The sequence below is a fragment of the Pistacia vera genome, unplaced genomic scaffold, assembly GCF_008641045.1.
Source record: "Pistacia vera cultivar Batoury unplaced genomic scaffold, PisVer_v2 Contig1140, whole genome shotgun sequence".
Taxonomy (NCBI): Eukaryota; Viridiplantae; Streptophyta; class Magnoliopsida; order Sapindales; family Anacardiaceae; genus Pistacia; species Pistacia vera.
In genome coordinates, this window is record NW_022195183.1 from 190,956 (window position 1) to 206,122 (window position 15,167).

Genomic DNA, 15,167 nt, shown 5'->3' on the forward strand with positions numbered 1-15,167 from the left:
TACTACCCACCTCAATACAATCTTCACCTGGACAAATACCGTTATGTGTTAAATCTTCTTCACGGGTAATACTAGCTTACAAAAATACATAAAAGAATCATACAAAGAGTTAAATTTAGACCTTAAAAAAAAAAAGAGAGAGAGAGAAAGGGCTTCTTGATAGTCTTCGAACATCCCACATATGCCTCAATAAAGCAAACACATGCTATCTAAGTCCATGCCTTCCAGAATTCCATGCCAGACTGGCACACCACAGGCATTGGAAATTCTTCATTACAAAGGGATAGAGAGAGTTCACTCGTAGTAGTATAGATCCGCCACATGGCTTGTATGTATTTGTATGAAGCGACAATCATAGATTTACAGGACTAAATTTAACTCTTTATAACTCTTTATATGTCTCTAAAGCTAGCATACTATCTTTCAAATACCCAATGTCCCCCATAAGTATTGCACACGCCACCACCAGTCCACAACCAATCTTTAACACAATATTTTTTTTGTTTTTTTTTTTTTTTTTTTAATATAAAATAGGGTTACTACCTCCGCTCTCCTGAGGTCTGAGTTTCAGCCTAACCTCTTTGCATTTAAGAATTTGTCTAAAGCCTCCCTTAGAGCCTTAAGTGACGGTCAAATGACATTGACCAGGGTTAAATGTGACAAAATACAAAGTCTAAAGCATCCATAAGAAATACAAGCATTGTATTGCATTACTACAAGTCATGGTGCTTTGCTACATTTTTTTTTGGGTGATGACCAGGGGTATCCGAGTTAATTTGATATCTCAACTAATTTTTCAAAACCCTAGAACTATCGATTGAGTACAAGCTCATTGGTCACCTCTATAAAAACTATAGAATTCAAACTCGAAAAATCATGTAAACTCAGATCCTTCTTTGAATTTTTGCTATTGAACCACCTAGTGGTGGTTCATTATACTTCTTGTCACAATTCATCTACCCACAATTAGGAGTGCCTTCATGCCATCATCCATGTTGCAAGATCAAGTAGTACCATTATTGGTGAAAATTATGATTAGATAAAAGTTGATGCGTTGAATTATAGGGAACATCCAGAACTTGCAAGGCAACTGACGATTATGTTACTTCCGATCTATTGATCAATGCTACTTTCACCACTGAAACTGTACTGCAACATTTACAAATGAATAAGGATAGAATTTCGTTGGAAATGTCAACAAGTCACAGTGGCCCCACCATCGGCTTCAAAGCAATCCTTCAAATTTATCGAATGGAGCCAATTTCACCATTTAAAGAGCTATTGATCATCTTTGTGGGTAACCCAAAGAGAAGTTCTTAAGAGTCAATGGTAATTTCAATCTTTTGAGGTTAACAAGGGCACACATGTAATATTAGTTTAACCCAAATGAGTAAGTTCTTAAGAGTCAATGGTAATTTCAACTTTTGAGGTTAACAAGGGACACATGTAATATTATGTTAACCCAAATGAGTAAGTTCTTAAGGTCAATGGTAATTTCAATCTTTTGAAGGTTAACAAGGACACACATGTAATATTATGTTTCATATGAACCTTTGTTGTCAACAAAAGTTGTGAAGGGAGGTGAGAGTAATTTCTTACAGCATTGGGGTGTAAGTGACTAAAAGTAAGACCTGAGGGGTTGAGGGGGCGTCGTGAATATTGAATAGTATTGTTTAGTTTGGTTCGAGCTTTGAAGGAAACAAAAAGAAAAGTAAAGTTTATACTTTCCTCCACCAAACAATATCATCTCAGTCACAGCCAAGACTCAGATTTTCCCTCAGTCTAATCTACCAGGTGTCATCATTCCATGCCGAGATGCAACGTGGCAGGATCAAGGTGGTGCCGACAGGAGGACGGATAAGTTGATCCAACGTAGATGTAGGACCTATAAGCACGTGGGTGGTTGATAATTGTGAAAGAAGAGGGGTGTGGGTCCCAGCTTTAAAGATATGCATTGGCGGTTAAGAATGTTAGTTGAAGTATAATGCATTAACGTGAATAACAGGGAAGTTTGACGTAATACTACCGTATAATCTAATCATATAATTTTCTCTCCCATCTATAGAGCTGACAGTTTATTGTCGACTATCTCATAAAATAAATCTTGCTTGCTTGTATAAGTCTCTCTATCTATTTGCGAGTTACCCAGTAATAAACTACTACATCAAAGATGATGAAAAAACATTATAAATCTAACATTACTCGGGAAACTTGTTTGATAAACTATATGTTGTACAAAAACTATATTGAGAATTTTATAGAGTCTATAACATTACTCGGAAAACTTGTTCTGATAGACTATATGTTGTACAAAAACTATATTGATAATTAATGGTTATGCTGAGAATTTTATAGTAAGAAATTTGTTGAGATTGTATAAGATTGGAGAATGTGAATCAAAGATATGACAACAACATCACTTGGAATATATACCAAAAGGAATTGCTTTCAAATGCTTTCCAACTTTACTTTGGAATGATCCCAATGGTAACTTAATCAAATAAAAACTCTTTGGTTCTGTAAATATAGAAACTACTTTTAAGTGCCAAAAAAAGAGTTTTATTATAACACTAATTAATTAGAAAAGCCCAAAAAGAATTAAAAAAAGAAGAAGTTGAATAATAAATAATACAATATCAAAAGGACACTTAAAGTTTGACTATATATCATAAATTATTGATGTTTTAAAGTTGAGTAAGTTGATAAAATAAATTAATAGTACACCAACCACTATTTCTCACAATTTTTATGTGATAACTTGTAATTAATTAATAAAACCCATATAGGATCCCCATATAGGATCCATGTAAGACCCGTTGTAAATTAATCAATTGCGAACTGTCACATCAAGGTTATGAGAGAAAGTTAGTGAAAAATGATTGTTGGTGTAGTATTATTAAAAAATAATTGAAGATATAATCCATCAAACATGTGGAAAGTGGAAACATTAACAATGGACAACTGGGCCCAATCTCCTTTCTTATTCATTCTCAGTTTGATTGTCCATAAGATTCTTCCTTTATTTAATAAATTAATAAATGAAATAGCAAAAATCTTTGATGTGCTTATATAAATTGAAACATAGAAGCAAATAACACAAGAATGAGGAAGCTTCTAAGCATTTGCATCCACTAAAATTTGATATTTCCAAATGTGTGATAAGCATTTGCATATACAATTATACTTCCTCAATCTAAAGAATACTACTACTAGTGGCAAAAATGAACGTGTGTCAGTATCCCCCAAAACACCCATTTCCAGATCCAATATTTTCATTCATCAAGGGGAAAAATATAGGAATTATGGTCACAATGAATTAAGCAATAAAGACTTGCCTTGTCATCTGAAGTTGCAGCATTGTGCCCGACCTCGAACCAACTTGTCCCATAGACATATCATCTGCCTCGGCGATTGGTAATGAGCAGTGTAATAACCTTCCATGCATCCATATTGACAAAACTTCCAGTTGTGTGAGTATTGTACAGGCTTCGTACTATTAAATTGTTCAACCCACATTCCCATACTCACATCCTCCATCTTGAACAGCTGCCACCAAAACAAAAACTACTTTATCGAAACACAACCAAATGAAAGGATTTAGATAATAAAAACACTTGGTGTTACCTACCCTTAGGCTCTGATTGCCGTGTTTGGACACGATAAACTTGGCAATATCACTGGAAATAACGTATCCAGGCCCATTGGCATAGGGAGGGTATACTTCTTCTGGCCACTCCTGTAACATTATTAGACAACAATCTTTGAGATGAGGAAGCGCACAGAGGAAATATGACAAACACGAACATGATAGAAACACCCTCTTTAAGTTCTATGCACCCAACAAGGAAAGCCAAATAATAACCATCACGAAAACCATCTTGGACAAAACTTCTAACAAAATTAATTTTCATAACTCTTATATAATCCTACTGCCAAGCATCCCAATGCATCAAAACTTACAGGACTCTGATGAAAGCAACCAAAAATAAACGGACAAGTTATGACAGTCCGAAACCCCATTCATGATATAGTCTGTTTAAGTGTGAATTATTGATATTGAAGACATTGATCGGAGCCATGATAAAAAAATGGAAATGGTGCTCCTCTATGCTTCTTCCTAAATCCATGATTTTTCATGAATTGTTTGGAAACCACTTAACGGTTGAAATGGCATAGGGAAAGTAGCATCAGTGAAGCAAAGAGAGAAAGGATTCAAGTGATACAAAAAGTGTACCTAATTCTTCTGAGAATACCCTCTTACATAATGAAGACAATAACAAATCCTAAAAGCGATTGCTTCAAGTAAGGCTAGAAATGTAACTAATGCTACTTATCTCGAGGATTGTACTTATAAAAACCAGCGCTAGCAGATCTTGACAGAGTTACTGATTCAAACAACATTACAGTGTAATTAGTGCTACTTAAACACTACATGTATGACAAAGAAGTTGGCAAAGGACTATTGAATTTCAAGAGCTTAAACTTGCACTTCTGTATAATCAGTTTCAACACAACTTTGCACAATTTGTAAATATATAGGGTCAGAAATTACTAGCGCTTTATGATCCTAGAGGGCAAAATTGTTGATATTTATGCACTGTTGGATGTATGTTTCATAATTAGTATCATCCACATAGAAAGAAGACAAAGACATTGTATAAAGGAGCAAACAAATGATGGACTGTAACAGGTAAAGTCGAATTTACAAAAAAGCATGCAGACTTGCATACCTCGTAAGTGACTGCCCATTTCCCATTTCGCAAAGGACGATGTAAGAGGTTGAGATTGCCCATATAAAGGGACCTCTTTCGAGAGATGCCATCAATTTCTTTCAAGACAGTATCCACCCTAACAAACGTGTCATCATCACATTTCATGATGTATGCAGCTGTCACATTCTGAATCTGCATGGGAGAATCATGCAATTCAACAACTATAATTCAAACTCAGCACAGAGCAGAACAATATAATCCAGAGTTAAAAATAATAATGAAAAGAGTATAAAAGAAAGACACTTAAAAGAGGTGCAATTAATAAAGACTAAACATAAAAATTAGACTCACCCCAAACTCACAAATGGCAATGGTTTTAAGAACCACAAGTTCATATCGATCCATAAAAGGCAATATGATAATGTCACCAAAGTATGCAGCTTCCTTCTTCAGCATGGCATTCACCTCCTTTCTTGGATTCTACAAGTTGCTTTTATGAGTTAATGGAAATGATGTTTAACACAATCCATGTTAGTACATATGTCATTGTTCTCTTTTTCCTTTTCATTCTTTTAGATAAGAAACTATAAACTTAGCACTAAATTAGTAAAAAAGTGATACAATTGCGGTCAATCCAGCTATAACAGTAGTAATAAATTTTTGTCACCACAGGGGCCTATTGTTTGTCCCCAGAATGATAGATTGCTTTCACTTTTAGGGTGATACAATATCAAGGAGAATTGAAAGTTAAGGACATGAAGGACGAGAGTGAAGTAGAGATAACTATGCAACCTGACATCATGGTCTCTATCCAGATGGAAAAAATACTGTAATTAGAAACAATGGCCCCTTATGTAGTTATGTTTGAAACGATCATTTTATTCAAGTGAGGTTACTGATTTAATCTCAATGCCAGAATTGGGATAAAAAAAACTTAACTTTTCCAATTTTATATCAGTAAAGATGATTTATTGATTTAAGGTTGAATGACATATCATGCCTATGTAACGTTTTGATCATACAGTTTGGCGAAAAATTCACTTTGTTTTTTCACCCAGAATACGAGGTTGTGCTACAATAGCAATTCATATACTAGTTTTCAGAATGTATTTAGCTTATGTACTATTACAAGAAAGCACTTTATGTACACTAGACATCACAATATTGTCATGCATGCACCTTTTTACAATGGATTACCCATAGATCTAGCAGAAATCAAGCTTCACTACTATCTTTTCGGTGTACTTTTAAATCAGTGTACTGATATCAATATCTCTATCTCCATCTCCATGAACAAATCTTTGCTATCAGAATCAAGACATCACTATAAATGTGGATAAATGATAGTTTCAACCTCAATTGATCCTGGTATTCATCAACTTTGGAATCTAACCATGTTTGATTCTTAATAAGAAGAAATTCATACCAGTGCAACAAAGAAACGGGCAGCAACATTTGAATGTTTGATTGCTGAAGACTGCATCCAAGTTTTCCTAATTGCCATGCGTTCTGCAAAGTGATTAGTAGCAGACAGAACACCGATAAAGAGATGAAGAGGAGTTTTAGGTAAAGGATCCGCTTTCCACTTCGGTGACATTTCCAGAACTCTTTGAGGTGAGAAACTTGGATGAGAGGCTGGAAGATTGGTTGCATAAACTGAATGAACATCCAAATCTCCTTTAATTGCTAGACCAGTTGCATCTTCAAGTGTAAATCCCTGAAGGCAGAGTAGAAAGTAAGATCAGAAAAGGTAATTTCCAGCTCAACAGAATAAAAAAGATAGAGTAAGATTTAAAACACCACATATTGAGATATCATTTTTTTATAAGATACGGACTAAAACATATTCATATATATAAAGATTCACAAAAAGGTGAAGGAGCTGTCCACAAGCAGACTATACAAGAATAGGTCAAAGCACTCAAAAACAAGTGACTAATAAGACATTTAAAAGGGCGCCAAGGTCAACAAATATATATCGGAAAATGTCTATAAAGGGACTCCCATCTCCCAAGTAAGATGACCTAAGAAAACCCACATTTCAGAATTCAGAAGATACTGAAGCTCATACATTTTCAGGTACCAAATTGAACAAAAGATATGACCATTATGATGGGGTGACTATGAGAACACACCCCAACAGAAAATCTACACATTCTCAAGTTTGACCAGCAGAAGTACAGAGGGTGCTATAGAAATTATCAGTGACAAAAAAATTAAGGTAATGATGATAGCCTATTCAAAAAGCAAATACTTTCTGATAACAAAAAATACTGCCAAAATAAAGCAAGGGGAGGGCGACACCTAGAATAGACAAAGTATAAAGGATAAAGCCCTGAAAGAAATAAAACTGTTTATCCAGTCATACAGAGTGGTTTAAGAACTGGAAAACTAGTCGTCCGATAGATCAACATCAATTAGACCCATTAAAAAGAACTGTTACAGGGTAAGCATCTCTTCTTACTCATCATCAGCAACATACCGTTCGATAAGGGAAAGAAGTCACATGCCATCCCCCAACACTAATATGGAATCCATCAATACCAGCTCGCACCGTCAGGATAAAGAGTCGACCCTCAGAAAAAGGAAATGGCCAGGTAACTTCTGGTTTCTGCTCACGCCCTATAAATCGTTTGAACCAAGAGGCTGTTTTGGAGTCTTTTGAGTCTACAATATCATTCCGCATCCACTTCTCACACCTTACATGTCCATCAACTGCCAAACATATGCATCAAGAAACTGTTACACTCAAATTGGAATTAGGAGAGCTCCAAGGAGAAAAGGAAAGAAAAGACACAAGTTAAGCTGCATCATAAACAACTGCATAGTTTCTAATGACCATGCAACAGCAGACATACTTCCCACAATAAAAGCACACAGTATTATTCAGCAAAAATCAGCTTGAAATTAACATCATACCAAAATATGAAAATATAAATGAATAAAGAGTGAGCTCGCTTGTCAATCCTATAAATGCATAGCTAACTTAACAACTACGAAAGCCACCCCTCTTTTATATTCAGGAAATCATGTCCCTCCTCTTGTTTATTAGAATCCATACAAAGATTATTCTTCTAAAATCATTATCATTTTATACCAAAAACAAAGTCAGCAATTATTTTCCTATATAAAACTGTACATATATTTATCTATTTTTGTTAAATTTTTACACTGTACCGTCAATCACATATATTCTCATTAACTTTTACACCTATGATACAGTTGGTGAAGGTTGCAAAGGAAACCAAAGGGAAGTAGAAAAACAGAAGGTGGAAGCCATTTAGAGCATGATAAATCTTACCAAGCAAGTCATCATCTTTCTTGGACGGTAAACCATCACATCTCTGAGCTGCCCCCCATTGCATCCTATAGCATGTATTGTGCTCAATGACTGGCCGACGGCTCCAATCTCCTTTTAGTCGAGGATTCAAATGTAGAATCTTTGGTGGATCCTCCCCATCAACCGACTTCAATCCTTGCAATTCAAACATGAATTGCGAAACCTTAACCATCCCATCACCATTCCTCATCCTTGTAAGCTTGGGCACAAACTCTTGATGAGCATAGTGAGGTGTTCCCACCACTGTAATAGAAGATCCAGCAGCAAGCCCACAAGGAAGAAACATTAACCTATCCCCACTTGCCAACTCTTCTCCACTCATAGATATCCAAGAAGGACAAGACTCAGGCTTTCCCTCATAAACATCACTCTTAACAATCCCCTTCACATCAACCTTATTCACTTCTTCCCAAGCCTTCAGTCCTATTGTCCATGCCTCATCTGCCATTCTCTCAAGCACTGACAACTCACTAGTCTTATTCCTTCGCTTCATAATCTCACCCGTTATTCGACCATATCGAAACTGAAGTGGCTTTATAGGTTTCGACCCACCTTTTCCCTTCTCCAGAAGCACTTCCCTTGGCATCAGCGGTGCCTCTTGATTTTCATTATCTTCTAGTTTCCGGTGAAATGCATCTTTATAAACAGAACTAAAAAAAGGCTTACCCAAATCCGAATCCACATTATCCCCCATGTTTCCATCCAAACCACCATAATTATCATCTCCACTCAACATAGCCGCAATCTCCAAAAAATGTGGGAATTTAAACGCTATAAAAACTAAGTATAATATGCCTATAGCAAACAACAAATGTGACAACCTAAACCTCCTAGCACTACTGGCCTCACTTTTACTTCTCTTCATCTTGCAAAATCCAACAAAACAACACAATATACTTTACAAGAACCAAAATTCTCTCAAATACATTCCTTCAACAACAAAACCTACACAAAGAAAAATAAAAATAAATAAATCCCAAAACAAAGTAAAACCAAATGTACCCAATTCTTCAGAACAAAACCAATTGCAGTACAGAAAACCCTAAAGAACTGAGTTAAGCACATAATATAAAACGAAAGCTCAAACCTTGAGTTTAGTGATCAACCGATATCGCCAAATGAGTAAAACCCATTAAAATCCTCGACAAAAAACCCCAAATCGGTTACCATTTCACAAGCATTCTTCCAAAACTTGATCACAAAAACAAAACAAACCCCAACATAGAAACGAAGAGTAGTTGAATTTGAGCGCAAACCGAATTGAGTTGAGCAAATCAAGAAGCAGAATTTGGAATGTGGTAGGTGGGTGAAGATACGGAGATGGAGACATGGAATTAACACAAAAATCTATGTAAAGCGTGTATTTGTAAGGTAAAGCAACAAGCACGCGTAGGAAAATAATAACGTAAAAATAGAGGGACTGTTGAAAATAAAAAGAAATTTTAGCGTGATTTATGGGAATGAAAAAGTAAAGGAAAATGGGTCGACTGAATGCAAGTTAAAGACTTAGAATGGCTGCTCATTTATTTATATTATTGTTTTTAGGGATAAATTTTATGACACCCTACGGTTTAGAATAAGTACATGGCGATACAGGATAAAGGTTGTAAAAATCAATGAAACGGGTAGACTTAACAGAAAATAGAGGTAAATCTAAAGCCATAGAAAACTCAATTCTATCCCATAACCTTAATTAGAGCATTAATTTTGTTTTTGTTTTCGTTTATAATTTGTGGATTGGCTGAGTGCGAAATAGGCTGTAGGGTGTCCAAATTAATTGGACTTGGAGTGGCAGCACGCTTTTATTTTGGGTTAATATTTTTTCACTCCTGAAATTCAAGAAACTGAAACACCCCAAAAAGTCCAAAAACTACCATACAGAGCCTCTGCTGTTAATTTTTGCTGTTAATAATTAGGGCATTTCACGGTCAAACAAAGTCAACATCTAAGTTAATAGCCAAAATTTACGACAAAAGTTTTATATACAGTAAAATTTCTCTATAGTCATAATAGTGGGATCAAACTAATTTATTACTATAAGGAGGTTATAACTAAATAGAGGTATAGTTACAAAAATTAATATTTTGATTTCTTATTTTATAATTCATATTTTAATAGTGTGTATTAGGATTTCAATTAATTGCTTTAGTAGTATTGATATTAGTATTAGTATCACACAACTGTTCTGTTCCTACCACCAGCGAGTACTTCCAAAATTCAGCTGTGTGATGTAGGCATCATTAGAAATTTCAAAGGTTATTATAGTCAGCGTTTTAATCGCCTATTTTTGAAACGGATAGAAGATCATGTATTAGAACCAAAAAAGAAAAGTATCCTTAATTAAATTGTAAATGCAGTTGCTGCATGATCAATTGATGTGAAACCATAGACAATTGTCAATTGTTTTAAGCATTGCACAATTAGGACCCCCGGTGTCGATGAATTGCAAGTTACAAATGAAGTGGATGTGGAAAATAAAAGATTCATTGCAGAATTGAGTGATCAGATTCGACAACTTCACTACATTAATCAAATGCATAATAATGTCTTCCTCGATCATCCAAATGAGCAACAAGTCGTATATGCTTTAACTGAAGAAGAAATCATTGCTGCAATTAGACAATAAGAGAAATGAAATAATCCCAAGGATGATAGTATAGAAATACAAAAAGTTTCGTACCATGAAGCTCTAAACATACTTGAAAAGCTAGAAATATTGTGGTTTTAATAAGATGTCTATGCTAACGAATTATTACATACCTACGGGTTAAAAAGTGTCGTAACAACTTTAAAGCATAAATCATTGCCCCAAACAACTTTAGATAAATATTTTATTTCATTTTAAACCTTTAATGTAGCGTAGCATATTTTTTTTTGCAATATAAAGATAATTATTATTATGTGGAGGCAACTTTCCTTAAGACAGGAATTAGAAAAATTATAGCTTATTACAATGTGGAGTTTATTTTTATTTACAACTATCCTAAATTGGGACTAAAATTTTTTATGACTATGTAAAGTTTATTTCTATATAGAGTATTACTATAGAGAGGTTTTACTGTAGTAGAGTTTCTGCCTTTCTGGACTTTTTAGAATACATGTGTTAGTTTTGTTAGTTTCACGGGGTGAAATTGGTATTAACCCTTTATTTTTGGGATTATTACCTTTTCTTTCTAATATAAATTTAGACAAGGACTGAAAAAATTTTATTTAAAAAAAAAAAAGAAAATGACATCATTAATAATTAAAAGGAAAAACACTTCTATTCTGTTGTGTATATATATATGGAACGTACTCTCTCTTACTCTATGTACGTAGATAACTTTTATCAAACCTTTTATATAAGCTACATATTGACTTAAGACAAAAATGGATGAGATAAAAGATAAATTTAATATTTATATCTTTATGGGTGCGTTTGGATCGGGACATATAAGATGACAGGATAATCTTCGTTTATTTTACAAGAATTTGGTTTTTGGTTTGCAAGTAATAAAATATTACAGGAATCTTTTATTGCAAATAGTGTTTACTGTTGGTAATGTAGAGGGTAATGCCCCCACCCTTGGGATTAAAAGATTACCAGGTAATCTAATTTTTATACCTATTTTACCCTTAATTAAATAACATTTCAAACACAATTGCTTTCAAATGTCTACCAAATAACAATTACCTAGCCCCCTACATTTGAGAAATTAGCTAAAACGCCCCAGCCACAAAAAAGTTTAAAAGTTAACAAAATATCCATAGCCACCCAAGACCACCGCCAACTTGTAATACCCAAGATATCAAAGGTATGTTCCTAACTCAAAATAGTCCCAAGATATCAAAGGTATGTTCCTAACTCAAAATAGTCATTTAGATGTTAATTTTATGTTAAAAAGCATAAAATCTAACTAAGGGCAAAATAGTCAATTCATTTGGAATGGTATGAATCAATTATCCATAGAAAGGTATTAAGGGCAAAATAGTCGTTTTGCCTATGGATAAGCATTAAAAAAGTCAAGGATGAGTAGGCTTAATTGCATTTAATGGAATTAATTAAGTAATAATTATGTCTAGTGTGAAATGACCAAAATGCCCTTATATGAAGAATTAAGGACTTATGAGTTATACAATTAAAATTATTGGGCCAATAGATAGTTTTGGAAAACTAATGAAATATTTTCCTATAAATGAGATGAAATTTGTTCAAGCTAAGGGAGAGAGCATTTCTTCAATATTTCTTCCATTTTCTCTCAAATCTTCCATGAAGCAAGTTTTCTTGCTCTAAGTTTTAAGGGACTTTTGCATAATTTTTCAAGAAGAACAAGATAGGAGCCTTAGATCTCCAATTTGAAGGGTTGGACTCATTTATTATACTTATTGCCTTGAATTCATTATACATGAAGTTATTGCTATTTATGTTTTATGAGTTATTATGTTTAATTGGAGAAAATGAAGTGTGGATGCTGATTGTGGCAAAACTTATAGTATTGGAGGCCACATGGTGTTGAATGGTTGCTATTAGAAGTGTTGAGGTGTTGTTTGCATTAGCTTACAATGTTATATCAATAATGCATGATTATGGGAGTGAGATTTGACACTTCCTTTAAGATGTTAAAAACTATTAAGAGGAGGTTTATTTGATCCATAAGTTGACCTATTGGTTAATTGTCAATAGGAATTGATGTGGCATAATTAATATGAAAAATTCGGATTTAGTAAGCTTAGTGGTTATGTTAAATATGCTTCAGTATTTTGATCATAACTTGAGTTATAAAAATCAAAATGAGATGATTCTTGAAGCATTAGAAAGTTAAGACATAGCCCTATAACTTTTATATTTATACCAAGAGCCAATTCGATTGATAAATGGATGGAAAATGGCATGAAATATAAAATAGTTATTAAAGTTTAAGATTTAACATGATCAATTCTTATGATTATGAATTGATTATTAATGTATTATTGTAATTATGCCATGTACTAATGTTTACCCATTAGTTAGATGATCTTTGAAAGATATACATGGTCATGATGTCAATACATGATTAATGTTATGAAATGGCATGAAGATGCAATATAATACATGTTTTAAGATGATGTATGTGAGCAAGAGGTAATGTAAATGGATTGATAATCCATAGATGAATTAAAAGTATTAAGCTCACCAAAATATGTATTTACATGCCATAAGATGTTAGAGATGCAAATAGACATGATAGAGATGCATATAGACATGATGGAAAACGCGTAAGCATATCCTCGTATACCGGTTGAGGAAAGATGAATATATGCTTTAGATGCTAAATAACGCGTAAGCACGCCTCCCGATGATATGAGCTCTAGATGAAATTTGAGGCTAGATGATATGAAGTGCTTAAGATGCTAAGAAAGGTCCGATCGGCTAGACGTTAAATGTTTCATATGCATTTAGTTGCATTACATGAGTTATGATGTTATTTACATCAAGAGATGATTTATAATCATGTTAGATGCTGTTTAGATATTATATCATGACATGTAATGTGTGTGTACTATGTTTACATACTTATTTGTATGTGTATGCATTGATGTTTATATAGCTATGGGATAAAATGATGAAAGACATATGAAATATAAAGGAAAAAAAAAAAAGAAAAAGGAAAGTATCCCTAGATGTAAAAGATAAGTGGTGTGTTAACAAATATGTTTAAATGAGGGTCAAATAGCATATTTAGAATGCAATAGATCATTGCTTACTGAGCGATTAGCGCTCACTCTTTCATTGTTGATTGTTTTGTAGGTAGACCAGAAGCGAAGGATGCTAGAGACAGCGGGGCTACACCTGAGGGGAGATGATTTATTGTCATCTTGATGTAAATAATGTAAATGATAAATGTTTGTGAAACACCTTTGGAAGCTTCCACCCGATAAATATGTTTTGATTGTGTAATTTCCGGATAAATTCTTAAAGTTTCTGAATTATAAGTTTGGATCCTGTGTGACATTTTATATGCATGTTTTGGATATTATTATTATTGTCCTTACACAGATTTTTTCTAAATACAACTCGTTCTCCGGACATGTATCACTGAGATTCTCATTAAGGGATATTCAGAGGATACCTGACTGGAGAAGGGGTTTTACATTTGGTATCAGAGCTAGTATTTTGTTACTTTAAAAAGGGGTGTTTTAAGACGTTTTCTATTGCGGAGTCAAACATTTATGAGAGTTGATGACAGTATCCCTCATGTAAAGTTCTGCTGCTCAAGTTGTCGAATTGCTGTAAGTATATGTTTACCTGATTTTATGTAAGGATTGATTAGATGATTAACGTTATATGTGTGACTGTGATAGGGAATAAATGTGGGGAAAACCAGGAGAACAGATCCAGGTCACAGTGATGCTTTGAATGCACAAGACGTTCCAATTGCACCTGAAGCTCCTAACCCAGCATTTAACGACTCCATTCTACTCAAATACTCATAAACTATGCATAGTAAAAATACATATAAAATAACATAAAAAGTTGGGCCCAAAATTTTCTTTTGTTAAACATATACATTCTTTATACAAAAAGTTGTATCATGTACAAACCTATCAAAAACAAGGTGGACAGTGTAGCCATTTCTCCTCGCGTGCTGACATCCATTCGACTGTGTCCTCACCTAGGTCCTGCAAAAACATAGGGAATAAGGGGGTGAGCACAAAACAATGCTCAGTAAGTCACGGCCCCATCTTACCGGAGGCACAGCCAGGACTCGCTCCCGCTCTCCGTGACTTCTACTCATTCTAGCCGATCAGACTCGGTTATGCATGGATTCAGAACCTTTGGCCATGTGAGTGTATAACTCTCTCTCGGGTACTCTCGGGTATAGCCCTCATCCGCATGCACTCTCACGGGCTACACCACTTCTCTCTCTTATACTCATGCCGTTCTCTCAATGCGGCGTACATGCGGGAATACTCTACCCATACCCACAGGTTCCCCATCACACAACCTACTCTATTCTCTTGTTTAGCACTACTCTAGCTTTTATTCTCTAGTGCTCATTCTCTCTTTTACTCTACTCTTGGAGTAACTCACACTCCAATTCTCAACTCTTTCTCAAGCTATTTCTCAACGCACAATTACTACGTATGGATGGTTC

The 15,167-nt window shown here is 34.5% G+C and overlaps 1 protein-coding gene across 3 annotated transcripts; it reads right to left on the reverse strand.

Moving 5' to 3' along the window:
- Positions 1–3,043: 3,043 nt before the first annotated feature.
- On the reverse strand, positions 3,044–9,430 carry LOC116144549 (hydroxyproline O-galactosyltransferase GALT2). 3 transcript variants are annotated; one of them, XM_031430001.1, is made up of 8 exons: positions 9,159–9,428; positions 8,014–8,997; positions 7,195–7,427; positions 6,139–6,429; positions 5,064–5,192; positions 4,731–4,904; positions 3,629–3,736; positions 3,046–3,546 (listed from the first exon to the last, which is right to left on the reverse strand). In XM_031430001.1, exons 2-8 carry the CDS (start codon positions 8,915–8,917, stop codon positions 3,340–3,342), a joined length of 2,046 nt encoding a protein of 681 aa, XP_031285861.1. In that variant the 5' UTR covers positions 8,918–8,997; positions 9,159–9,428; the 3' UTR covers positions 3,046–3,339. The 3 variants fall into 3 exon arrangements, with proteins under 3 accessions (XP_031285869.1, XP_031285861.1, XP_031285856.1); XM_031429996.1 differs by having other exon boundaries at positions 9,140–9,428; XM_031430009.1 differs by lacking the exon at positions 5,064–5,192 and having other exon boundaries at positions 3,044–3,546; positions 9,140–9,430.
- Positions 9,431–15,167: the final 5,737 nt, after the last annotated feature.

What these genes read in the sequence shown, in the direction of transcription:
- LOC116144549 (XM_031430001.1), bottom strand. Translation starts at nt 8,917, where the DNA reads ATGAAGAGAAGTAAAAGTGAGGCCAGTAGTGCTAGGAGGTTTAGGTTG. An exon ending in GAAAGATGATGACTTGCTTG is followed by an intron (nt 7,428 to 8,013) that starts GTAAGATTTATC and finishes TATGTTTGGCAG; the next exon opens with TTGATGGACATGTAAGGTGT. An exon ending in ACGGCAATCAGAGCCTAAGG is followed by an intron (nt 3,547 to 3,628) that starts GTAGGTAACACC and finishes TTTTGGTGGCAG; the next exon opens with CTGTTCAAGATGGAGGATGT.